At 46.8% G+C, this 26501-nt stretch overlaps 1 protein-coding gene across 6 annotated transcripts in view; it reads left to right on the top strand.

Annotated features, from left to right (window-relative positions):
- ACSL1 (acyl-CoA synthetase long chain family member 1) overlaps positions 1-26501 on the top strand; it is a 72647-nt gene that overhangs the window by 7781 nt on the left and 38365 nt on the right. For 4 of the 6 annotated variants that reach the window (XM_045453188.1, XM_045453191.1, XM_045453180.1 and 1 more), the window contains exon 2: positions 14084-14310. In XM_045453188.1, coding sequence (XP_045309144.1) covers positions 14116-14310 — 195 coding nt within the window. In that variant the 5' untranslated portion in view covers positions 14084-14115. Of the gene's footprint in view, positions 1-8907; positions 9098-9498; positions 9522-14083; positions 14311-26501 lie in introns of those variants that run through there. The other 2 variants (XM_045453197.1, XM_045453206.1) reach the window with 2 other exon arrangements.

The raw sequence follows: 26501 nt of genomic DNA, 5'->3' as shown, positions 1-26501 counted from the left end.
AATTCATATATGTGTATTTTATAATGTTCAGAAAATATTTGCAAATGTCTAGAGTTTATAAATGTAGTTACATATTAAGAGGCATTTATTGATTAGTTTGGATGCATTATGAAAAGCTCAGAGAACCGGAAAATTAACTCCTTCTCTACCAACAGCATGGCAAGATACCTCTGAATGCCACTTGGAAAAAAAAAAAAAAAAAGACCAAGAGAACTCAGTTTGTCAGTTAAGGGGGAATCGAAACTCCTTTGCGAAACTAGGTTGTGATTGATGTCAAATTGGTCTCGAAGTGAGGTGGTATCTTATTGTGGTGGCGATTTGTATTTCCCTGGTAATGTAGAGCATATTTTCATGTGTCTGTTAGCCATCTGGATGTCTTTGGAAAAGTGTCTAGTTATGTCTTCTGCCCATTTCTTCACTGGATTATTTGTTTTTTTGGATGTTGAGTTTGCTAAGTTCTTTATAGACTTTTGGATACTAACCCTTTATCCAGTATGTCATTTGAAGAGCCCAAATGCCCATCGATGGACTAATGGATACAGAAGATGTGGTGTACATATGCAGTGGAATACTACTCGGCGATCAAAAAGAATGAAATCTTGCCATTTGCAACAACATGGATGGAGCTAGAGTGTGTTATGCTAAGTGAAATGAGTCAGCCGGAGAAAGACAAACATCGTATGATTTCACTCATATGTGGAACTTAAGAAACACAACAGATGAACATAGGGGGAGGGAAGGAAAAATAAGATAAAAACAGAGAGGGAGGCAAACCATAAGGGAGTCTTAAATACAAAGAACAAACCTGAGGGTTGCCGGAGGGGAGCTACGTGGGGGGCATGGGCTAAATAGGTGACAGACATTAAGGAGGGCACTTGTTGGGATGAGCACTGGGTGTTGTAAGTGATGAATCCTTGGGTTCTACTGAAACCAATATGACACTGTATGTTAACTAACTTGACCTTAAAGAGATAAATTTAAAAATTTTTAAAAAGTGGTCTTGGACTTCAGGAGAGTCATGTTAAATCCAGAGTATATTTTGACTTTGGACCCAAAGCTTGAAAATGCAGAAGCCTTAAAATCAGGACAAAGATTTTATTTTATTTTCTGATTTATTCACTACTGTGTCTCCTGAGATGGGAGCAATGTTTGACATGGAGTGCTCTGTAAATCTCAGACTGAACATGTAGACCTTTCTTTGTGTGACAATCAAATATCATGCTGGGTGTAGCACCTCGAGTCAATATTTAGGTTGGCTTTCTTTGTTGAACGTTAGTCACTTAGCAGGAAGCAGCATGTGGATGTGCTAGTCAGTTTTACTCCCCGCAAATCGTTCCCCAAACCGCAGGATCATAGCGCCGAATGGGCCTCAGAAGTGTCACCTGAATAGTAAGATGTTTGGGATTTGCTTTAAAATTGTTTTTTTTTGTTTGTTTGTTTTTTTGGTTTTTTTTTAATGGGTGTAAAATGAGACAATATTAGCAAAGTGTTGATCCTGGGAAAGCCGAAGCTAGGGTCATGGGCATATGGGGGTTTGTTTTCCTATTCTATGTACTTTTAAATCCACGTGGACATTTTCATAATAAAATATAAACAAAACATACGGGGAAAGTAGACCCCAAGCTAGTGTCACGAGTTCTAAGTAGGTAACAGCCAGATGAGACCATCTCTTTGTCTTCCTTTCCTTCCTTTAAACGCCAGGTCGTTACTCTACAGTCCTCTGCAACGTGTTGGATTTGTCAGGTTTTCAGCCTCCTGCGGGCCACCCACTCTTTCCATGGTTCCCCGCACCCATGGAGGGTGTTATTCCAGCCCCGCCCTTTTCCCTCCTCCTGCAGTGGGCTTAATCCTGCAACTCTTTCTCTCTTTCACGTGCTGCTTCCCCCGACACCACCAACGTCTTCCCCAGAGCTGACGAAATCGAAAAGTCAGAACGGGGCCCCAGCCTCTTTCAAAGGCTCTGTTCTGTCTTGAGGAGGCCCACAGCCTAAGCATATTTGGTGGGCTCCCTTCATCTCTGCTGTTTAGGGACACAACAGTCCCACGCTGAAATCTGTAAACCCTCAAAAGCGTCCCCATGTGTGAGTGGCCAGCCTTCCTCTCTGGGTAGAGGTCTGTTTATGTTCTATCTCCCACTTAACTCTGCGCCGCTAAGCCGGTCCACTAGTTTGTCAGTCCCTCTGAAACCGCGATCTATTTTAAGAGGTGTAAGTAACTCTACCCAACCTTTTGTCCTTTCAGCCTTCTTATCCAGGTCACTGCTATCTGATCGTGGTGACCTCTGCGAGCAAGGACTGGGCCTTGTTCTTCTCTGTCTCCTGCACCAGGCCTCACCCTGGCGGGGACATGGGACGCTCAGCAAACTACACCCCGATGCATGGGGACAAGCTCCTGCAGCTAACGGCTGCTTAGCCTGGGCGGAGGCAGGGCATCCTCCACCCTGGTTTATGGCTCTGTCGTTCCTAACTGTCAGCCGCCCCTGCCCCAGCACCGGCCGGCACGAGCTGGCTCTCAGGGCATTTCACCCCCACCACCTGCCTCTGGCTGCTTCCACCTGGCTCTCTAGCCGGCCCTCCCATCGCCCTCTGCTTCATCCATATTGTTCTCTCCCTCCCGAAGCCCTCCACCACTTACTTCTTCACTTTTCGTCTAGATAGTTAGGTTAACTCTTTCTCGCAGGTGTGTTTGTTCACTGATACCCTAAACTCGTCGAAGGCAGAGGAAACACTGCAAATGCTGTTGGACTTCTGTTTGGGAGAGAGGGAAAGTGGGGTTTTTTTCCCTGTGATTTTGTTCATTAGCAGTGGAACCTTTCTCAAAGGTGCCCTTACGTGGAAGTGCCCACATAGCTGGTCAGGGCCCAACATGGACGGGGGGAGCCTAGGGACGGACTTTCTGGGCAGGGCTTCCACCCCATCTGTCATTCTCCTAGAAGGACAGGTTGCCGCCCGAGGCCGTTTATGCAGCAGGTGGGAAATACATAAATACAAGAGGAAATGAACCGAATTGACCTAGTTATATCTTCTTTATCTTGAGAAATAAAAAAAATAATAATAACAAGAAAATAATAACACAGCAAAGTACATAGTAGAATAATAAAATCATAAATACCCAAATGCCACAGCATAGAATTAAAAGTTTTTTTCCTTAATTTTATGTATGTATTTATTTATTTATTTTGAGGGGAGGGAGGAGTGACAGAGAGAGAGGGAGAGAGACAGAGAATCCCAAGCAGGCTCCACACTGTCAGCACAGAGCCGGACGGGGCTCGAACTCACAAACCATGAGATCATGACCTGAACCGAAATCGAGAGTCGGTTGCTTAACCGACTGCGCCACCCAGGCGCCCCTAGAATTGGCAGTTTCTAACAGTTATTTTCTTTCTGTGTCGTTCTGTCATCTGGAGTTTCTGGGTGTCGGTGGAATCCTGTTGTTCAGTCCTGAACGTCAGGGGTGTGTCACCATCTTTTGCCTTCTCTGGCCTTGTCTTGGAAATGCTCCATGGTGTCAGTGATTGAAGGGGGCACACATTTCCTCTATTCCCGTCCTTTCTTTATCCCCACGGAGGCCCACACGGGCAGCGACGAAGCTGGCTCAAGATTTTTGTTGCCCATCAGGGGCACCGCCAGGACCTGAGACAACCAGATTGTTACGTCTGAGCCTACCTCCTACTCTTCCTGTTTTGTCTCCTTCCGTATTCACTCCTAAAAGTGACTGGTCTGGGACAAAACATCCGGAGGGACCCTGGGACTTAGGTACCCTCTCTGTGTGCGGTTTCTCAAACAAAGGGACCCTACTCCCCATTTCCAGGGCCCTGAGTGGACAGGAGTTCCTGCCTCACGGGGTCTGGCTCTGGCTATTGTAAAAGGACATTCGTCCTCTTAACTATTAAGTTCTTCTCCACCTCCCAGGAAGAGGAGCCTCCTGCTTCCTGCCTTGCTTTGTGGTTTCCCAGAGGCCGGGAAGATGGAGAGTCTGTTGTGGATTATTTTCGTGGCAACAGGCATTTTATTTCCTTCTCTAGCTATGGTCATAATAGGCTGTACATAATGGGCTGTACCCCCCGGACCATGGTGTCGTGTTCTCTAATACACAATCCTACAGACATAATTAGGGTCCTTCCTGGGCCAGATGTCAGCTGAGATAACATGCCTTGTTGGATTCACTTGGTGAGTTGACAAGTGGGGAGCTGGGCCCACAGAACCCTCTTCAGAAGGGTTGGGTCAACCTAGCAAACTGGTCTTGTCTCCATTAGCTGAAGTGAGGCTGACTGGCTGAGGTCACCCATTTTGCCCAAGCCTGCCCCTTCTCCGACCGTTACCAAGAAATGTCCCTGCCTTGTCTAAGTGACTTCTGAGAACTCACTTAACAGTGTTAACAGTGTTTGAAGGCCAACGGAAACATCTTGCTTCTCTTAAGAGTTTTTTTTTTTTTTTCAATAGAAACTTTCCCTCGTGAATCCATGCCACTCACATAACCTGGATGTCTTCGCTGGGCATGTCCAAACTACAATTATCACTTCCCCAATTGGCTGGACATGGCACGTCTTCGTGTCTATGCTGAAGAGAGAAGGGAGGAGAACCAGATGGCTCCCCCCCACCCCCCGCCCTCCGGAGAATGCTGGGCAAGTCATATTTGCAGCATCCCTTACCGCTCAGATGGCCACCCACCCGGTGCTCGTGCTCGGTGTTCGGGGAGTCTCTGAGGGCTCTCCTCACCGCAGTCCCACCATTGCTCTCTAGCTCCTGGGATGCTTCTCTGGTTTAGAGGATTCTCTCTTCTGTCATAGAATAGTCACTTCTAGATGTTGGTGGCCAGCCGGCTATCAAGCTCTGGACTCAAGCCCTCCTTCTGGCATTTGCACTTCTACTCAAGAGAGGTATTTGTTTACCCTCTTCCCCTTCTTGTGGGCAACCTTGATCTTTCAAAAAGTAATCCACAGTCTCCTGTCTGAATATTTGTCTACACATCTGCTAAGGAGAAAGAGGATCCTTGCCCTTAGATGACCTTGAGGTGACATTATATAGAAGTGCAACAGTTTGAGAAATGAAAAACATCATGGGAAGATGGGCAAGAGAGTTTTGCTTTATTTTAGTTATCATTACTGACTTCAGGAATAGAATGTAGTAACTGATCACTTACGTAAAACACCCAGTGCTCATCACAACAAGGGGCAAGGGAGTATTTTTATGTAGCCTTTAAATCAGTGTCTTGCAAGTTTTTTCTTTTCCCCTCCACATCACCTAGGAGGTGCTGCTTACTCCTTTCTAGCACAATGGCTCGCAGCAGCAGCAGCAGCAGCAGCAGCAGCAGCAGCGTGGGGTGTACAGGGATAATGCTAAAGTTTAGAAATGTTTCAAATACCTCCTTGCTCTTTGGAGAATCACTGTTCTATAAATACACCCTCCTGGGGCCTGTAGCAGAAAACTGGTCAGAATCACAGAGGGTCGTTCCTAACTCAGTAACTGTTCATGAAGCACCTGTTCTGGGCAAGGCAGTATGTCCAGCATCAGGGGCCTATGAAGACAGATGGGAAGGGGCCCTGGCCCCAGGAGAGAGAAGCATCTATGTAAGAGAAGCAGACGCTCAACCTAAGTGTAAAATAGGAGATGCTAAGGGTCACGCAAGGGCTACAGATAACATATTCCTGGAGTTCAGGACTGCCTCTGACTGAGGAGGTCACGTAAGGATTTATTAGAGCAACTGAACTATTTGGGTCGGTTTGGACATGTTATTAAGACAGGGCTTGGGAGGAGGCCGTAAGGGAAGGAGACCCCAAGGTTGGAGAATGCAGCGTGGGCGTGGAGGCATGGGGAGACTTTCTGGTAGACTCTTGGAAAGGGCCAGAGCTCCGCCCTGGGATACTGGCCCTCCCAGCCTTGTTGAGGCAGGGAGCCGGAGGGGAGCTCGCCCAGAGACGTGTGGGGAGAGGATGGGCCGGTCCACTCTCACAAGGAGGCTTCTAGGACCCTGGGAACCTGCCTACAAACCGCCTTCCAGCCTCCCCCACCGCTTTGCTCCTCATTGTTCCACCGGTCAACCTCCCTCAATCTACCGGGCTCAAAAACCCAGCCCCCTGACTGCTACTCTTTTTTTTTCCATTTATATCCACTGAGTTACTAAACCCTGTTTTGTTTTGTTTTGTTTTAGCGATTAAAAATGCCTTATCGTAAAGTAGGCATAACATAAAATTTACCATTTTAGCCACTTTTAAGCATACAGTTCATTGGCATTCATTACATTATTGATATTGTGTAACTGTCACCGTTACCGAGTTCCAGAATTTTTCATCATCCCCAACACAAACTCTGTACCTGTGAAGCAATAACTCCCCTTTCCCCTTCCACCCTCCACTCCTGTAGCTTCCATTTCTGTCTCTTTGAATTTGCCTCATCGAAGTCCCTGGAACACATATAACGTTTTGTAGGTTCATCCAGCTTATGGCCTGTATCAGAATCTCCTTCTTTTTTTTTTTTTTTTTTTTTTTTTTTTTAAGGCGGAGGGATATTCCATTGCCTGCACAGGCCACATTTCGTGTGTATCCCTCCATCGCTTGGTGGACGTTGGGATTCAGATCCTGGCTCTTTAAAGCTCTCTCGATCCCAGCTTCTTGGCATCCTCTTCATAGCCTTGCGCGTTCATCTGCGTTTGAACCACCGTGTGCCTCGGTGACAGGCCTGCCTCTTACGGTCCATAGGCTTTGCCTTCAGTCCTGGCCTCTGGTCTTGTTCTTGTGTGGGGCTGGGGCAGGACACTGGACTTTTCCTACACAGTCTCCTGTCTTTGAGTCAAAGCTAATGAGGGCGCCATACAGTAAGGACCGTTAGGAGGATGACATTTCGTCATGTGTCTAATTACTCAGCACGGTGCCTGATACACAGCAAGTGCTTAGCAAACGGTGGCTCTTAAAGAAAGCGCAATTTCAAGCTGATTTTTCCTTCCTTTCTCCTACCCAGTGGAATCCTGTCACTTGTTCCAGATTACCTGGCCAAAAATCCTAGAGCTGAGGTGGGGAGTTGCTTCTGGCCGTCCCGTCCTATCCCCAGAGCCCGAAGCGGAGCTCTCATTTTTGGGCCTCCCTCATCCTGCGAGGACCGGCTCACTTTTGCTTTCTGCGTGCAGCAATCCTTGAGAGCGTGTGGCCTCTCTCAGAATTTCTTGTGCACTTACTGCCACCTCGTTTTGCACTGTTTTGTGTATATATTTGTGTTACGTTTTTGACTTCCAAGCCTCACGAATGGGGTCTGCAAGTTTTTCACGGTTTGCACCCACATTTGAATGTTAAGTAATGCACCTGCACCCAAGAGAGGGTGAGGATTTCCCGACGACCCTCTTGTAGTCGTCATGTGTCACTGAGGCTTTCATTTTGTGGGGGTGTCCTCTTGGTCACTTCCTTTTGAACGCCATCAGGTAGAGAAGGCACCTTTCCTGAAACTGCCTCGTTCTCAGAAAGGCCAACTAAGTGAATTCAACTTTTCCTGAGCAAAGGAATTTAACACTGGCTGGGTTGCTATTTCTGGAGGCTTGACCTTACGAAGGCAAAAGTGGCTGGCTCTAGGGATGCCTGAGACCCTGTGTGAAGAAGTGTGTTCAAAGAATTTTAATAACATATCAGGGAAATGTAAGTAGGGAAAGAGCACACATTTCTAAAGTAATTTATTTTGTCACGTGACTTCAATAGCTATGTAATTTAATAAATACAGAAGCTGTTACGGGTAGACTTTGACCATTGCATCTAAGCCCTACAAGTTTACCCATTCAAGTTGGGCACATTGTGTTTGGAATCTCATTACTTGGGGGCGTATATGGGAGTCGTGGCTTGGTGGCCAATATGAACAGGTGAGGTATGGCCCTAATATTACTGGTTAGAAAATTAGTCTAGCCTTCTGCTTACCTTTACAGTTTTTTATTGTTTATTTCTTTATTTTGAGAGAGAGAGAGCGTGCACGTGCGCGCATGAGTGGGGGTGGGGCAGAGAGGGAAGGAGAGAGAGAAAATCGCAAGCAGGCTCTGTGCTGTCAGCACCGAGCCGAACACGGGGCTCGAACCCACAAACCACGAGATCATGACCTGAGCCGAAATCGAGAGTCGGATGCTTAACCGACTGAGCCACCCAAGCATCCCCCTGCTTACCTTTAAACGCTTTGTGTCCTGCTCTTTCTGACTTTGATGGCGTGGACAGAGAGTGGTGTGGTAAAGAATTTTCAAGTTGACTTGAATATCTCAGTAAATCAGGTTTCTAAAAGCAGAGCACCTCTCCTTCATTTCTCCTTTTAAAATCTGCTTGGAAATTGAATTCGTGATCCCAGAGAGTCACTTTAATGAAAATTATGTGGGTTTAAGGTTCACTGTACTTCGTTGGGAAGAAACACCCCATGGCAGTGGACGGGAGTAATTAATTCCCTGTGGAAGTATTTGCCCACCGTGCGTGGGATCCTGAAGTTACCCAGATGGTCTCTCTCCTTCTCATGCTCAGGATGAGGAGATGATCCAAAGGCAGCAAACGTGGTCAGGAATTCATGTATAGAGTGGGCTTTGGACAGAGACCTCTGTTTTCCTTTCTAACTGGTGGATGCCGGCATCCCTGTTTGGGGAGAGCCCGACTGCTCTTTTGGTTCAGGAGGGGACGGCTTAAGCAAATCCAGCTTTAGGTAAATTGCCAGCCAGGGTTAAGGAGCACGAATCCAAGGGTTTTGGAGTGGCACACTGAAAGAACAGCACGCGGTCTGGCTGCTGCTCTCTTGTTCCTCCCCAAGGCTGAGCTCTGCCCAGCCAGCTCAGGACAAAGGGGGAGTTTCAGCCTTCTGTAAATAGCCTATTGTACAAGGGCAGGAGGTGGAGCAAGGAATGGCAGCGTTGCCAGCTTGGCTCGCTGCTTTTAAGGAAAGATGTCAGGATTTCTGCATTTGCTGCTGCTGGGGCAAGGGTGCTATTTATGTGGGTTTGCTTCAAGGCTGCATTCCTAGCAAAGTATTTCATCAAACCGCTGTTATTCAACCGAATGAAAGCTTGAGGAACTTTAGAAGGGGAGAAACATCCCGGTCACCCATTTTTTTGGGGGGGTTTGTAAACAATATGAAGAAAATAAAATGCTGATGTAAGTATAAATCTGCAAAATCATAGGAGGTCTGTGTGTGTGTGTGTGTGTGTGTGTGTGTGTGTGTGTGTGTCTGTCTGTCCCTGTGTCCTTAGAGAATGATGCCCTTGTGAGTCACCTCTGGCCCCAAACCACTTTTGTGTGGTGTAAACAAAATGGTAGGAGGTAAACCTTTGTGTCCAGGTGGCCTTAGACCTATATGTTCAGAGTCCAGGATGATGGGGCAAATCCTGGTGGTTATGTAAGACAAGGGAGTTCAGATGCCCGGTTCTCATCAGGCCATGCAGTGTCGGTGCTGAGGACCTTTAGAAACCACCTGCTGTCATGGTTTCTAAGCCGGAGTGGGCTGCGGGGGACTTGTGAGCCGCATGTGCAGAGAAGTATGTGCATGTTCCCAGCGGAGAGGATCAGCGGCCCCGCAGAGGTTAGGAATTGTTCGTGTAGAGGAAAAAGCATGACTTTAGGGTCAAGTTGGTGTCCCCGTCTTGGGATACACCTTGGGGAAACCTCTTAAGTCTCCAGCCTCAGTTTCCTCATGATCATTTTGTATTGCGATGTTCCGGTGAGCTACAGGATGTGAAAGCCTTTCTGAAACACTAAATCAGTGCTGTGTTGCCAGCTCTTCTTCCCAAAGTTTGGGTGGATAAATACCAGGACTTCTGTTTCCTGACAGTCGTGCAATCCAGCTTCTACTACCGTGTCCTGTGTATCCTGTCCTGTGTCCTGTCCTGTGCACAGGCCTACTTAAAGGCATCCTTCACAATGGTTCTTTGCGCTGGATGTGTGCCACGTTCCCCCAACCATTGCTGTGTTCTCTGTCGTTCTGTGGTTTTAGACTCCAGCTCTTTGGGAAATTCAAAGGACCCAACTGAACAAACACACTTTTCCTAAGTGCTGGGAGGAAGGGTGTGCAGGTGTAGCTGTTGGAGAAGGGAGAAGCCAGCTGCCAATAGTCTTGTGTGTTCTCAACTGAGAAATACTGGCTGCCTAAGCCTTTAATCCGATTGAATCATATTCTTAGCAAATAGCAGCATTATTACTTGCCTGGGCTGTAAACTTCCTGAGAGGGTGATGTGGAAATTTGCTTTTGAAAGAATTTAATAAAAAAATATTCCAACTAGAACACCATTGGAATGAGAAGTACAGTCTGTCTGGGTTTTTAGTCATCTGTTGGCAAGTGTGGGTCTTGATTCTTCTTAGAGACCTGTTGGGGGCTGTCTTAAAGCGTGGTGTTAATGTTCACCTGCAGCATTGAAGGGCTATTTATTGTGGCTAATATTCTCTGAATGAGGTCTGCCTGCATTTCTAAATACGCGAAGTGCCTTTTCCTTAATAGCAGTTACATAGGAGGAAGAAGATTTAGAATGCTTTGTATTCATGTTTAAGAGTCATTCTTCACGTGGATCTAAAAGAAGGATTGTCTTAGTTCTTTATTGGATGGGCTCTAGTTTTCCTATGGACAGCATTAACCAGTTGATTTAAGTGAAGCTGGTTTTCAGCTTGCCTGTCACCTGGCTGCGAGCTGAGAGGCATGAATTAAACTGTTGTACCTTGTCATTATCACCCACTAAAGGTAAGAATTTAGCTGGGTTTCAACCCTTAGCATTACAGATTAGTATCTAATAAAGTGTTCTTGCAACGGTGCAAGATTACCAAATCAGTAATTTTCTGAAGTGTTTTTCTTTCTTCAAGTTTTCTTTCCTAGACTTATCTCTAGAAATAGACATTTTCCTTTCTTCTCTAATGCTGTCTACAGCTTGGCTCCTGCTGATGCTTAAAATAGAAAAAAAAAAAAAATCACCAGCTTATGACTGTATTTGTTTATGGGGGGATTATTTAACGTTCCCCTCCAAGGACTGGATTCTGTCGAACAGCCCCTGCAGATTCACAGGATCTGGGCTGTATGGAAATGACTTCAGGGACCCCGGGGAGAGAAAAGCCAAGGGCAGGGGTGTGTCTGCGAGGGGTGGGAGATTCCTTTCCAGCCGCAGGGGCGCAGTGGGCGTGAAGAAGGCTGCCAGGGGGCGTGACTTGAGGGCCAGGCAGGTCCGCACAGGGCGCAGTCGGTTGCTTAGCGTCGGCTGGCTGTGCTGTGTACGGAATCTGGCCGCCTGCTGCCAGCGGGCCGACTCCATCTGTCTGCTCGTCCTCACGGTCTCCGTGAGTGCGGGCCTTGCTCAGGGAGCCCTCACTTCAGCACGCCCTGCCCCTGCCGACACCGCTGGCTCAGTGTCGTGTGTCCCCCACCCGCCGAGAGCCTGGACCGGGTGGTGGGCGCCGTCCTCCCAGCCGCCGGCTCCAGGCCCCCCGCCCCCCCGGCGCACCCTGGCTGGCCTCGTGTGTTCACTGTGCTCCCGGACTGGAGTAGCTCCGCTCCTGTGCGTTCCTCTAGAATAAATCTGCTGTGGCCATACCACGGACAATCTGTTTCTTTCGTGGTCCGTCGCCTGTTGGTTCGACATGCCGCCCAGCATCTGATCGTTTATTTCACTGGTTTTTAAAAATATGCCCATTGTCTCTTCTCATTGGGAAGCCAGGCAGAAAGAAAACAGTGTCTGTTTTCAGATCTGGCACTGGCAGTGACACTGGCTGATGCCTGTCCCTGCCCATGGGTGGAGCAGTGGGGTGACTGTGCTCCCAGCTGCCCATTGGCCCATCCTCCACCCGCTTCTCCTGGGAAGTCAAGTGTGAATTTTGTCTCATAGTTACCTTTAGCCCAGTGGGCAGCAGGACAGGAGTCGGCCTGTGGCAAATGTCCTGAGAGACCTTGGCAGGTCGGGCAAACGCCAGCTGAGCTCCTCCCCCCACCCCCCTCCCACCACCTCTTCTGCTCCGCAGTAGTCACCTAGCAGTCAGCTGTTGGTGGCACCTATGGTGAGTGGTATTGTAAGTAGTGGAGCTTCTCCTCCAGAAGTATGACCTGAAGAAATTTTGCTTATCTGTTCCTTCTCGGTTGTCATGGAAGGAACTTTCGTGTGTGTGTGTGTGTGTGTGTGTGTGTGTGCACGCACGCGTACCTACACAGAGTTGTGACGCAAGATTGCACGAGCTGAGTTGGGGCGCCTGGGTGGCGCAGTCGGTTAAGCGTCCGACTTCAGCCAGGTCACGATCTCGCGGTCCAGGAGTTCGAGCCCCGCGTCGGGCTCTGGGCTGATGGCTCAGAGCCTGGAGCCTGTTTCTGATTCTGTGTCTCCCTCTCTCTCTGCCCGTCCCCCGTTCATGCTCTGTCTCTCTCTGTCCCAAAAATAAATTAACGTTGAAAAAAAAAAATTAAAAAAAAAAAAAAAAAGATTGCACGAGCTGAGCAAATACATTAAGATAGTGATGGCCAGTGAAAACACCCGATACTCTGCTCCTCTCTAAACAAAATTTACAGCGGTAGAGAGTGAGATTTAAAGATTTCCGTATCTGAAAAAAGAAAATTAGGTTCAGTTTTGTGACCTCGGTATTTAAAAGGACATACAAGAAGGAACTCACAGCTACCATCTGAAGCACAGCTAAAGCGTTCACACTTGGCAGGCAGTTTTTGAGAAAAGCCTTTCAGAGCATTCGCTATGATTTCCTTCCCTTTACTGCCAAACATACTTTATAGTAGTGGCTCATCAATCGTTTTCTAATTAGAATTATTTGTACTTATTTCCTGTTCTGACACTTTTTATGCTGATGTATATATAAATTGTCCATCCCATCCATTTTGAGGCTTTCATATACATTAGGTTGTTTGTCCAATTTTCTTCTGTGTGTTTTGGCTTTTTTTTTTTTTTTTTTAGTTATTTATTTATTTTGAGAGACACAGAGTGTGTGAGGGAGGAGCGGAGAGAGAGAGGGAGAGAGAGAGAATCAATCCCAAGCAGACTCCACAGTGAGCATGGAGCCTGACAGGGACTCGATCCCCTGGTCACGAGATCATGGTCTGAGCCGAAATCAAGAGTCAGTCACTTAACCGATTGAGCCACCCGGGCACCCCTGTGTTCTGACTGCTTTGTTGTTGTTGTTTTATTAACTCTGTACCTTACGGTTCTGCATAAAGGACTAATCACAGGATGTTGGTAGATGAAATAATGATAGTACTTGGCATTTATTGAGTAGCTTCTGGGGCCCCATGCCATTCCAAGCTCTCTGTAAATCATGTAACCATTATAAAATCCCCGTGAGATAGGTCTATTTTCAATCTCCATTTTTGGTTAGGGAAACTGAGGCACAGAGAAGTAATTCCAAATCATACAACTAATAAGCTGGGAAGACAGAATTTGGCTCTAGAATCTGGAATCTTAAATATTATTCTATACCTCTTCTCAAATACTATGCTTCAGTCTCTCTCCAGATACGTGGTAGATGGTTTAGAATTTATGTACATCCATTTATTATTATTATTATATTTTGGTTATAATACCTTGAGGAATATAAAAAATTATTTTAGCAGAATAGAGAACTGCAGTTTCCTCTGCATTTGTATTGCTGCTTTTATGGTACAGAGAGCATGGGGAAAGCGAGAGACATACCGACATGTAGGTTGGTCCGTTGGACCTATCCAGAGCTGATGGGAAATCTTTCAGAAGAAGGGGGAGCAGACGGCTGCTGGGTGGTTTGGGCTTACTTGTGCCTCTTCCCCTTTTCTCCTCATTAGCCCTGATAACGAGACTTGAGTGTATTTGATTAGGCGGGAGAGAACAGAGGCACACTATCAGGGAAGAAACTGGTAACTTATGCCACTTGAGCATGTTATGGCAAGAATTCTTTGTGAGTGAAATCTTTTTAATGTGGGGAATGGACACTTTGCACAAAATGATGGAAGTCAAATGAATTTCTGACGTGTTCTTAGAAAAATGAAATTCGGCAGCCAGGAAGAGAGCTGGACCATCAGGCCTGTGGGTTTAATGCCTCGATTGGTCAGCCAGGCATCAAGTGGGATGGTTGGCCGTCGGGAATTCTGGAGACAAGTCCTGCCTTGCTGGAATGAACATGACATCTTTTCTCTCCTGACAGAATTCAGCTGAGGGAGCCAGCGACACAGGACAATGCAAGCCCACGAGTTGTTCCGGTATTTTCGAATGCCAGAGCTGGTTGACTTACGACAGTACGTTCGCACTCTTCCGACCAACACGCTCATGGGCTTTGGAGCTTTTGCAGCCCTCACCACCTTCTGGTACGCCACGAGACCCAAAGCCCTGAAGCCACCATGCGACCTGTCCTTGCAGTCTGTGGAGGTGGCGGTAAGTGGAGGGGCCTGCCGGCCTGCCATGTGGGTTTTCTCTGCATTTCCCCAGATTTCCCATTGAATGCGACACCGACCAGTTTCCGTCACCATCAGATATTTGCAAGGCCACTTTGTAAGCTAAACTGTGTTCAACAGACTGACGTTTGTCTATGTTAATAAATGGAGGGTGGGGGCCCGGAGGATTCCAGAAAGGATGGGCCCAGAGTCCCTGCTCTCGCAGGGCTGATGTTCCAGCAGAGAAGAGAGATGTCAAACAAATGTTCCAGAAAGAAGGATTTCATCTGCGGTATACCTGATACTTAGAACACATCCCCCAGCTGTTGAAAGGGACTCTGAGATTTCACCTAGGATGAGGCGAGGCTAGGAACTTGCCAGAATAACATGGCCACAGAATCTCAGTTAGGACATGATCAAGCAAGGGCATTCAGGAGGGATCCAAGGTTGAATTGTTGAGGACTGTGGTTGTATATAACATGGCCAAACTACAAGCCATGCTCTTGTCCTCATGAAAATGAAACCAGAGTGTGCATTCCCTGGTTAGGGCATAGTGGGTGGGATGGGACAGGGAAAGCAAGGGACCCTTTCAGAAAGAGTTTTTTCTTTTTTTTTTTTTTAATTTTCAAAAAAATGTTTATTTATTTATTGAGAGAGAGACAGAGACAGAGAGTACCTATGAGCAGGGGAGGGGCAGAAAGAGAGGGAGAGAGAGAAAGAATCCCAAGCAGGCTCTGCACTGTCAGCACAGAGCCCGATGCAGGGCTTGAACCCACAGACCGTGAGATCACGACCTGAACCAAAGTCAGGAGTTGGACGCTTAACCGACTGAGCCACCCGGGCGCCCCAGAGAGATTCTTTCTTGATGTTTCTGCTCCGCTTTTCTCCCTTTTGAATCTCTTTAGTATAAAATGTGAGGGGTTGAAAAGATGAAGCAGCCAAGTTCTCACTGGTGCCCTGACTCTCTGCGTTGTGGTTTCTTGCTTCTCCCTACCTAAGTCAGAATCGATTTTCAGTATTCATAACTCTAAATGTACATAAAGAATGTCTCTTCTTCCCCTTCCTGCCCTGGTCCCCAGGCTGATGGCCATGAGGAGGAGAGGGTACCGTTCCACACGAAGCCTTGGCCTGCCTGATAAGGACCATTTTATTACTTACAGGGTTTTAGTTCTTTTAGACAATTTTCTTGGATTCATTAACTTGAAATTTTTATAATCTGTAGAAGATACATCAGTCTAATTCAGACCAAAATGTAAAGATAAAATGGCCGAATTATTGCCAAGAAAAGGTGTTTTCATACCTTGTTTAGAAGGTAAATGTGACTTAATATTTCACTTCAGCTAGTGGCGCCTGGATGGCTCGGTCGGTTAGGCGGCTGACTTCAGGTCAGGTCATGATCTCGTGGTCCGTGGGTTCGAGCCCCGCGTCGGGCTCTGTGCTGACAGCTCGGAGCCTGGAGTCTGCCTTGGATTCTATCTCCCTCTCTCTCTCTGCCCCTCCCCTGCTCACCCTCTGTCTCTCTCAGAAATAAATAAACATTAAAAATTAAAAAAACAAAATTTCACTTCAGCTAATAACAAGCCAAGGAGGAGTAGAATTTAATTTTTCTAATACATGAGTGTGGGGTTTTTGACATTCCTTCTCTTCTGGCGGAGGACCTGGTGCCTCAGGGTAGCATCGCCATCGCTATGAAAAGAGTACTTGGCAAGTGCAGATTTAAGATATTTATAATTTAGCAGTAACTGTAAATGCCTAATTCTAATTGTATGAGAAATTGTGGAGGCACTTACAGTGTGCTTTTTAAGTTCCAGCTTAGCATAAAGTCATTCTGAGACTTATTAAAATAAGCATTCATGTCCTCTGTAGAACGGTGGAAAACTACTGATAAGCAGAAAGAAAATTAAAATCTATAATTCCACTACCTGGTAGAGTCTCCCTGATTTTTCTCTTCGCTTACAGAACTGGATTCAGCTCTGATTTTCAGAATTTGTCAGTCTTGGGAGTAGATACAAAATTTGTTTCGCATTTCTTTTTTTTTTTTAAGATTTTATTTATTGTTTTGAGAGATAGAGAGCAAGTGAGTGGGGGTGGGGCAGAGAGAGAGAGAGAGGGGGACACAGAATCCGAAGCAGGCTCCAGGCTCCTAGCCGTCAGCACACAGCCCGATGTGGGGCTCGAACCCACAAACCACGAGATCATGACCCGAGCCAAAGTCGGACGCGTAACCGACTGAGCCACCCTGGCTCCCCTGCTTTGCATTTCTAAAAAGAAAACTTAAAATACTGAAATAAAGACAAGCTTTGAGTTCTGATGCTCCATAACGACAGGTGCTTTCCTGTAGGTAGCGTGGTCATAAGGAGTTCTGTGGCAGAAAGAAGCACTTAATTCATTTCATTAAGTATTCATCAGGAGCCTGTGTATCTGGCACCGATGTAGGAACTGATCGTCAGAATAAAATACTGTTGTTTTGTTCCTTTGTTCCTTTGAAAACAAGTGCCATTTGCCAGTCCACACCCTGGTCTCCCGCCCTGCCCCCATTTCGCCTCCAGATTTCCACCCCCCCTCTTCCCATAAACCTTCCATGGGTGTTAAAATGAGGAGTCTGCACTTTTTGGTTCTGCTGCATCTGATACCACCCACACTGGCTGATTCCAAGCGACACCTTCTTAAAGCCGTGGCCCGGAGGTTCTTGAGAAGTTACAGCTTCTAACATTTCCTTCTAGAAGTCAGGGTGACACTGGAGAAACAGATTCTGATTTTGTGGACATGTAGAGGGTGTCCTCTGTGAAGGAAAACAGTCAATTATTGTCTTGGGGAACTGCATAAAAGTGGGAATAATTAAATTGTCAGCCTTTTGACAAGAAAAACAAATGAATAAAAACGAAAGTAACATCCCATTTATAGTTCTCTAAGCTACTTTGTGAAGAAAAAAATATTTTGCCATGGTAGTATTTACCTTCCTGTTAAAGAAATTGGATGAACTAAAATAAATAAAGGTAGGTAAGTAAGTAAATAAATAAATACATAAAAAGGGTGATAAAGAGGACGTTAGCACCGTGCTGTGCCCCGTGTAAGAAAAGCAGTGAGAGGGGCGCCTGGGTGGCGCAGTCGGTTAAGCGTCCGACTTCAGCCAGGTCACGATCTCGCGGTCCGTGAGTTCGAGCCCCGCGTCGGGCTCTGGGCTGATGGCTCAGAGCCTGGAACCTGTTTCCGATTCTGTGTCTCCCTCTCTCTCTCTGCCCCTCCCCCGTTCATGCTCTGTCTCTCTCTGTCCCAAAAATAAAAAAAAAAAAAAAAAAAAAAAAAAAAAAGAAAAGCAGTGAGGACATAAGCTGCAGAACGGGACAGAGAAGCTGAAGTTCGGAACTGAATGCAACAGGTGTCTCTTCAGTTTCACACACGGTGTGATCCGGACCCTATGTTGAGGGCCGAGCCCGTGCGTTTGTGGTGGCAGCTGACACCGTGTGTCAGCAGTGTGACCCGAAGGCCTGCCTTTCCCTGCGTGTCAGGGAGGAGTTCCATCTTCCACGGAATTCTTTGGCTTCTGCTCGGTAACTCCAAGCTGTGGGGGGAAGCGAGTGTCTCTGTGTCCGTGTAGCCTTTACTCACTTTCACAAGTGATTCACACGTGTCCAGGTTTCAGCTGGTCTCTGTCTGTTGGCCGAGATTGAGATCCCCGTGTCCCCCGGGTGAAGATGACCTTAACCGCAGTGACTGGAAACCCTTCGAGGCTAGTCAGGGGCCCAGACCGTGGTGGTCGCAGCTCAGGGACATAGGAGAGCGTGATGCAGCTAGAAGGGACCAGAGAAGCGAGCGGATTTGGCAGAGGCTGGACCTCGCTCCTCTGTTTAGACCAGGAAGACAGCTTTGGACAAGTTCCCCTGACTTTTCTGACCTTCACATTCCTTATCTGGAGAACAGAAGTGATAGATCCTTCCCTCCCTCACGGTTAAGAGGACTGCCTGGAGACTTGCAGAGGGTCCACGTGGCCCATACCGAGTGGCCAGTAAGTGTTAGTTTTCTTCTTCTATGAAGGCCTCCTCTTTTAACCCTCAAGTTTTATACACAGGAAAACAGCTGAGTCCCAAGAGGCGAAATTATATTACATAGTTAGTGAACTATCCAGAGCTTTGTTATACTGCCTTCATTACAGTGGTTGAAAGTCAGGTATTGTAATAGGGCTTTACAGGGGGTGGGGGAGGATAATAAAGTTGGGGTCTGTCTAGATTAATTTGAAGAGTCAGTGGTTAGACCTTTGAAGCCAGGAGCAGGCTCTTCTGAAAATGGGTATTGGAGGCAAAACCGTCTGAAGGTAATGCAGATGGAAGGAAGAAGCGGGGCTGGTGACGTAAGAACAGGGGCTGAGGTTCCACACATGAGATGGGTGTGGGAGCAGAAAGCTGGGTGGTGTGGGTGTGAGGCCGGGGCTGGGAGCATAGTGTTGTCACAGCCGGGGCGGCAGTGGCGAAACCAGATTTCTGGTGAGCTTCTGCCTCCCCGCATCCTCTGCCCGTGCCCCAGGTCGGATGTAGATGGGGTCGGAGCAAAACTTGGTGCCAGTCGGTCATAGGTCCACCTACCGGAGCTTAACGGATTGAGGCAACAAACCATTCCAAAGCGTAAATGAGAATCCAGGTAATTGCTGAAGGAGGAAGTGGAAAGAGTATGGGAATTCCTAGATTTGGTGAGAGATGTCAGAAGCATTGAAATGGCTCACTTGCCAAATTAAGACGGAAGGATTTATAATGTACTTAAACGAAAACCCAAGCTATTTGCCTTGTCTTTGAATATTAGAGAAGGGAGTAGACTGCAGAACGTAAAAAACTTTCCTATATCTCTAAGTCCATAGCTTTCTTAAGACTTCATTTTCAGAATATCAGAGCTTAGTTTCAGACTTACCTCGGGTAACCAAACAAGTCAGTCCATAACAGATTCACTGTTTAAACTTGTTGGTTACTGGACCTTGGTTCTAGTGTGGGTTCATATATTTCAATATGCAGGATCGGCTCTTTGGGGATCACTCATCTTGGCTCCCAAGTTGGATGACTTCCACACCAACTGATCTCATGACATTCAGGCACGTGCTGGCTGGCTGGCCTTTTGGCGTAAAAGCTTGAGATTGATACATCCACATGTTGGGATATTTATGATTAGCAATTTGCCTTAAGATTTTATTCCTTTTTTTTTTTTTTTAAGTTTATTTATTTTGAGAGCTCACGTGTGTGCGCACGAACAGGGGTGGGGCAGAGAGCGGGAGAGAGAGAATTCCAAGCAAGCTCCACACTGAGCATGGAGCCCAATGCAGGGCTCGATCCGACAACTGTGAGATCCTGACCTGAGCTGAAATCAAGAGTCAGACACTTAACCGACCGAACCACCCAGGCACCCCTTGCCTTAGCATTTTAAGCCTGTGCTTTGGAGGTGACACTCTGGATTCACAGAGTAATTATCCGATGGCCTCCCTTCAGCAAGCACTTGATCATCTGCCATGTGATATGTGCCCAATACCTGGAAGAAGAGGCTGCTGTCCTCATGCAGCTTGTAGGCTGGCCAGCGGTCCTCTTGAGGTCTCCTTCTGTCACTGGCAGAGGGTGAGGGTTGTCCTTAAACTAACAGGACAACTTGTTCTCATGCCATAAAGCCAAAACTCTGGTTCATTCTCTGATAAGAACCCTGAAAAAAGCAAACTAAATGGAACATATCTGGCCTGTGGAAGCATTGCTCAATAAATGTCATGGTTTCCTCACATAGGACTTGCAGAGACAAAGTGTCTACCTCTGGGCTAATGACATTGGCAAAGCGAAAAGTGGCAATGCCAAAAAGAAGTTGACTCATGGAGGCATACATCAGATCACATCGTGCACTTTAGATATCTCACACTTTTGTCAGTTACACCTCAGTAAGGCTGGGGTAAAAACAAAAAAACCAAGAAACAAACAAACAAACAACAACAACAAAAAAAAAAAAACAAAGGGCAAAGCATGGCGATACCCTGGACTTGAATGGCTGGGGCTGGTTCCGGGTGGGGGTGCTGTTGTCTAGTGGGGTAGGACCAAACTCCACAGTGAGGCAGCGATGTAGGGAGAGTCTGAGTGGGAGCTGGGAGGGCAGAGCAGGAAGGGAAGTTGTCTGGGAAGGGCAGGTGCAGTCAGATGGTGGAACTAACACCGGCCCCACGGTCTGTGGAACAAGCGGCAAAGCATCTGTAAGAGGGGACGTTAGCCTCCCGAATTTGAACCCAGTGGGAGGTAGCAGGTGAGCATGACGAGGAAAGGAGAAATATTAGGAGCGGTCTAGTCGTTTCTGCAGTCACTTGTAAATACAAACATTAATGAAAACAGAATTCCCATCTCCGGCAAGACTCGGAGTGGTGGAGCAGAAGCACGTGCAGGACTTTGGAAGAATCTCCTGGTTTGATGCTCCGGCTTCCTCCCTGCCGGTAATGCTCGTGCCAATCCTGTTTTTAGGCATTAGCTTTCGTTTACTTGCCATTTGTAATTGCAGGTTTCCAGTCCTTGTTCCCCACTGCCTGTTCTTCCCTGGTCTGATTGGAAAATAATTGTGCATGTGGTCAAAGATGTCTGCAAAGATTTGCCTTTCTAATCTTTTTTAAAACTTTTAAATTTTTTTGAATTTGTTTTTGAGGGAGAGAGAGACAGAGACGGAGCATGAGTGGGGAGGGACAGAGAGAGGAAACACAGAATCTGAACCAGGCTCCAGGCTCTGAGCCTTCAGCACAGAGCCTGATGCAGGGCTCGAACGCACGAACCACAAGATCATGACCTGAGCCGAAGCTGGATGCCCAACTGACTGAGCCACCCGGGCACCCCGCCTTTCTAATCTTACCCCTAGTGGCTTGCCTGCTGTGGTGCTCAGAGAGTTTTCAAATGCATTTTTCTAAAGGGCTATGGCATCCGAGGGCATTTTCAGCCAGCGGCCCTAGCAGTTGGGGCCGTGGGGGTGGATGCAGAGAATGTATTTGGAGGGGCGCCTTTGTTTAGACCTAATATTCTGGGAGTGTACGAACGTCAGCATTTTCATGCCTTCAGGTAACTTTAGCACCTCTTCCAAAACGAAACAGGCTTCTTCATGACTAAGTATAACAAACCTCGTTGGTTACTTTGTCTTTACTCACATTGCAGAAAACGGAACTGAGGTTCTCTGTGTTTTGAGGCTTGTCTGCTAATTAGAAGTGACCAGTGATTGGAATGAGGCGGCAGAAGTGTCACTGCTGGTCATGGTCACGGGGCAGCGGTGGGTGGCGTGAGTGGGCTGCAGAGTGAAAGACGGCCATTGCAGAGAACTGAAGGCAGGTTTCTGATCTTCGTGCCAAGACTAGGCCGCAGAAGTATTAAGTAGCTGCCTTGAGGAATTCAAAGAAAGAAAGGTGATTGTTTTAGGGGGAAAATTTTTTTATTTCTGGATTCCATGTAAACCGGGCAGTAAAAGCTTCAGTTCACCGAACAGGAATTATGGTAAAGCAGGTCTGAGAACACAATTTGATTTTGTACAAATGATGCTGCCTCTCACAGGCTTCATTAAGCAGGGAACATACACATGTTCATAAACGACAGACGCGTGTGTTGGAGTATTTGTTTAAGTTTAAAAATAGCCTCCCCCAAGCAGGGTCAACGGGTGCCAGGGGAAAAATGGCAAACGTAACCCTTCTGAGCCTCTCGACAAAAAAATCCCTGCTTCGCATTCATGTCTTAGAAGGCCAACCATGGATGAGAAACAGACACCGGTTCCCTTGAGAAGTCAGAAGTGGGGCAGAATGTTTCGCATATTCCAAATGGCAGGCATGTAGAGATGTTATAGGCAGTTTTGTTTTGCTGGAACAATGTGTGTTTGTGGGGGTTTGGATTTTGTGACTCCAGACTTTCTTCCCTCTCGCAGAGGTGGGAGGGTGCCATTTTCCCTTCTGTGGTTGGCTGATTTCCCCTGGTGATGAGCTTGAAATGTGCTTGTCAGCCTCCACCCCACCCCACCCCCCAACCGAAGCAACTCCTCCCCTTGGGAAGGCAGTGGGGAGGTGCTCAGGAAGTAGGAAACAGGAGAGTGAACTAGGGGTGAGATGGAAGGTGTTCTAGGGCTTTAGAGGAAAGTGTTGAAGAGCCGAAGAAACCCAGGCGGCCATCTATGATCCGGGCCCGGCTCCTCCAAGCTGGAGACTAACAGCATGGGGGCGAGTTTGAACCCTGCTTGTGATCCACAAAGAAACTTCTCACCGTATCGGATGTCCGTGTCTCTGGACAACATTTGAGATGTCACATGAAAGCCTCCCCCGCAGGCTCTTCGCTCACCCGTGGAGTGGCTGGCTGGCTACACTCGGGTGCTCAGGAAATACTTGTCCTCCGTCGTTCCTGCACTCAGATGACAGAACCCAGCACTGACTTGATGGTTCCGCCCTTTCTTTACTCCCTGGGCGGAAAGGATCTGGGGAAGTCAGCTAGTTAAAGGGTGAGCATCCACGGTGAGCCTGAGGGCTCTTCGCTCCGCGGGGCATTTACGGTGTAGCCTATCATGGGGCATCTAGGTGTGTTTTAGATGTTCTCTTATCATTTGGGAAACATGGTTTGGAAGGCCACTTACTGGCTGACCTCTACAGGCTCTGGTTTGATACAGCAGAGAGTCCAAGAGGTCACTGGATGGAAGGGTAGTTTTGTGCCTGTTTCTAGAAAGAAGCAGACAGTGTGGTCTGCGGAGGGTAAGATGCACGTAAAAACGTGTAAAAATGCCAGTGCTGGGAAGAGTAGTTCACATGGAGGATGTTGGCAACAGCAAATAAAAAGATAAAAAAATAAAAGGTCCCCCCCCCCACACCCCGCCGTGGCCCCCCCCACCCAGGGCTGTGATTCCATCTGGAGCCTTTCCCCCAGAGACGGATTTAACATTAAAATGCACATGCGTCTTCAACAGTCTCCTTACAAGTTACACCACTGTTCTGTTCTCCTTCCCTCCCGTGTCTCCCTCCGTCTTCCTGCCCCTTCCCCGTTAGAGGGACTAAACAGTAGTAACAAAGGAGGAACTTGACTGTCAGGGCCCAGATTGAGGTGAGTGACACCACAGTTTCTAAGGCCTGGGTCTTTCCATCCCGCAGAAACCCTCAAGGGTGTCATTTTGTTTTGCATTTAGATATGAGAGTGCACAAAATGACCATCACCATCAAGAGTCCTTTTTGTCAAATACAGGCTTCCCCTGTTATCCGAAAGTAGAGCTTCTGTAGGTCTAAATGGCATCAGTCAAGAGCATCCGCCATTTTCCAAAAGTTCAAGTTAGCCACTTCCCTTTTATAAAACACCTACATTAGTACAGTAACAGCTCTTTCATAAAAGCAGAACTCCTCTTCAGATTTCTTCTGGTTAGTGAAAACAGACAAGTACTCATTGGGTCTTTCATAAAAGTGCCATAAAATGAACTTTCAGAAAGCAAGGGATCCCTGTATTGGCAAGGGTTCTGGTCTCGGGGACCACTGATAATGCAGATGTCCACTGTGGCCCTGCCCTTATTGACCCTAAGTGGATTGAACTTGAACCTTTATTTCCTAATTCAGCCCACGTGGGGAGACTGACCTCAAGAGGAACCTTAGCTTCTATAGATGTTGCAGAATGTACTCATGAGCAGTGATTTGCCCATCCTGTGTTTGATTCATCATTTTCTATTTTTTTTAGCTGGAAAACCTATAAAACCACATTAAAGAAGCATATAGCGTAATCCTCCTTGACAATCAATCTTACTGACTGATTTCCTGCACATTTAATTGGGGTTGTCTGTTTAGCTCTCCGTTTCTTGAGCACCATTGAAACCACCCCCATACCCCCAAATCTGTAGGTTTATACCAGAAGTCCAGAAGGGCCAAGTTTAAAGTACTTTTTTTTCCATTTAAGTAGATGTTCCTAGAAATAGCCACATGTACTTGCACGACCCAGTAATGAAATGCCCTTCTTTTGAAATGATTCGAATTTGTAGCACATACAGACATCTTGAGCTTGGTGGTTATAGCTGGGCTTCCCAATGCTCAGTGCAATCCCTCCCCTTTGTAGGCATAAGTAAGGTTGCTAACACCCAGTGTTTACAAATAACATTTTTGTTCAAGAAGAACGGTAACACGTATGCACATCAAAAATGATGATTCTTCAGGGGAACGTGTGCTCATTTCACAGAGCGACACATTTCAAAGCATAGATCTTGTTTAGTGCCCTCCCTGCCCACCCCCCCCCACCACCACCCTTTCATTTCAGGCTCCTCTGTTGAAATTACAGACTTACCTTACAAGTCAGTGAGTGTGACCTTTTATCCAGTCTCACCGAATCGGTGTGCCTTTTTGGCATAGAACTCTTTCACTGCTTCCTCTGCAAACTTCTGCTAATTATTCTAATGGCTAATTAGAATAATAATAAATATCTTGTCTTCGGATTACTTTCTTAAGATAATTTGGGATGTTTGGGATATGACTAACTTCTTGAACTTGGATTTGGCTGTTTTACCTCCATGTTTCTCAAAGTTCTGAAGATTATATACCACCAAAAGATTAACCTTAACTCAAGAATTATTTAACCAGAGTTTGTTGTGAAATTATACTCTACAGCAGTGGATTCTCAAAATAGGACTTGGGTAGTTGACCTGTGTTGAGAGGGACATTGTCTCCGTATATCCAAAGCTCAGCTAACTCTCTTCTCAAACCTGGCCCCCAGGCCCAGCCTTCTGTTTCTGATAAAAAATGGAACTGCTATCTTTAGACCTCCTTCTCTGCTCCTACACCCAGGTACTTGCCAAATCCCATTCATTAGCCAGTACTGCTTCTGGGGTCACCCTTCTCCCCATGCCCACTTGCCACTGCCCTCACTCAGGTCCAAATGAGTGGATTTCCCTCCCTCCCATTCTTCAGGCTGCGCACGTTTCTTGTAGATTTCTTTCTGAAGCATTACTCGGATCTTCACCACATCCCTGCTGGGATCCTAATGCCTCCAGGCTGCTGGTTGTCACTATATTGTGCACCAGAATCCCCTGGAGAGCTTGCTAAAACACGGCCTGCTGGATCACACCCCCAGGGTTTCTGATTCAGTACATCTGGTGCAGGGCTAGCTAGTTTGCTTTCCTTACAAAGGCCTGGTGTTCCCCAGACCATCCTTGGAGGACTTCAGCTTGAGGGTGAGCCCGTGCTCCCAAGACTCCAGGCTACTCCTGTCTATTCTTTCTGACTTCCTCTGCGCTCTTTGCTTAGCTGGTGCTCTTTGGAGCCCTTCGAGTGATGTAAGAATAAGACTTGGGCTCCTTCAGAAAAAGCTCTGAGTCTTATTCGCCTGATTCCCATCTGACCCATTGACAGCTATAAGGGTCCTCAGCAGAACGCATGGGGAGGGCAGTATTGCTTTAGCAGAGACACCACTGAGGGATACCATGAATGAATGAGGGTCATGATAAGAGGTGTAGGGGACCCTGTCCCAGGCTGAGGTGATGAGGACCTCCCTGTGGGCTACCATGCTGCCTGTCCATCCCGGCCATGAGTTGATAAGCAGAGCGGGCTGGGCCAGTGGCCAGGGGGCAGTTATTTGTGACAGTCTGCACCTCTGCACCAGGCATGCCTCTTTTCTTAGCTTTCTGTCACTCAGTCCCTGGCGCCTTTTTTCCCTACCTTAGCCGCGAGGCCCTGGGTCTTTTTGGTGGCTTCCTGGATGGAAAAGGCTTCCAATGCTTAATATAAAGCAACAAAATTGCTTCTGAATTTTAGTCTGAGTATTTGTTGGAGAAAAGATACAGTCTAAGAAGGACTGGTAGTATAGTTATGGCATATTATGGGATATCCGAGTAGTATTCTACATATTCGTGTTTTATAAGGCCAGTTTTGTTTAGCGGAAAATAACCCCGGACGTGGACACACGGTATCCCCATTTTGCAAAACAAACAGATGCAGAGATTGAGTAATAATCATGAGTCTACAGTGCAGAGATTTTCCCACCATTATACACACAAAGAATAACTGCTTTATAAAGTAGTGTGTTATAATTAATAATTATGTTTGGAATCATGGCTACAGGTGTTAGAAAGTTTCTGCCAAGGTAGAGAAGACTGTGTGACAATTGTAAAATATATCATTGGATGATATTTACTCCAGAAAGCTATTAGTAGCCTTAGAGCAAGTGTCAAACACGTATTTGATACGTAGTAGATAATGAAAGACTTTATATAAAT

The sequence above is a fragment of the Leopardus geoffroyi genome, chromosome B1 (genome assembly GCF_018350155.1).
Source record: "Leopardus geoffroyi isolate Oge1 chromosome B1, O.geoffroyi_Oge1_pat1.0, whole genome shotgun sequence".
NCBI lineage: Eukaryota > Metazoa > Chordata > Mammalia > Carnivora > Felidae > Leopardus > Leopardus geoffroyi.
Note: the sequence above shows the minus strand (reverse complement) of the source record. Positions and strands in the feature narration are given on the sequence as shown.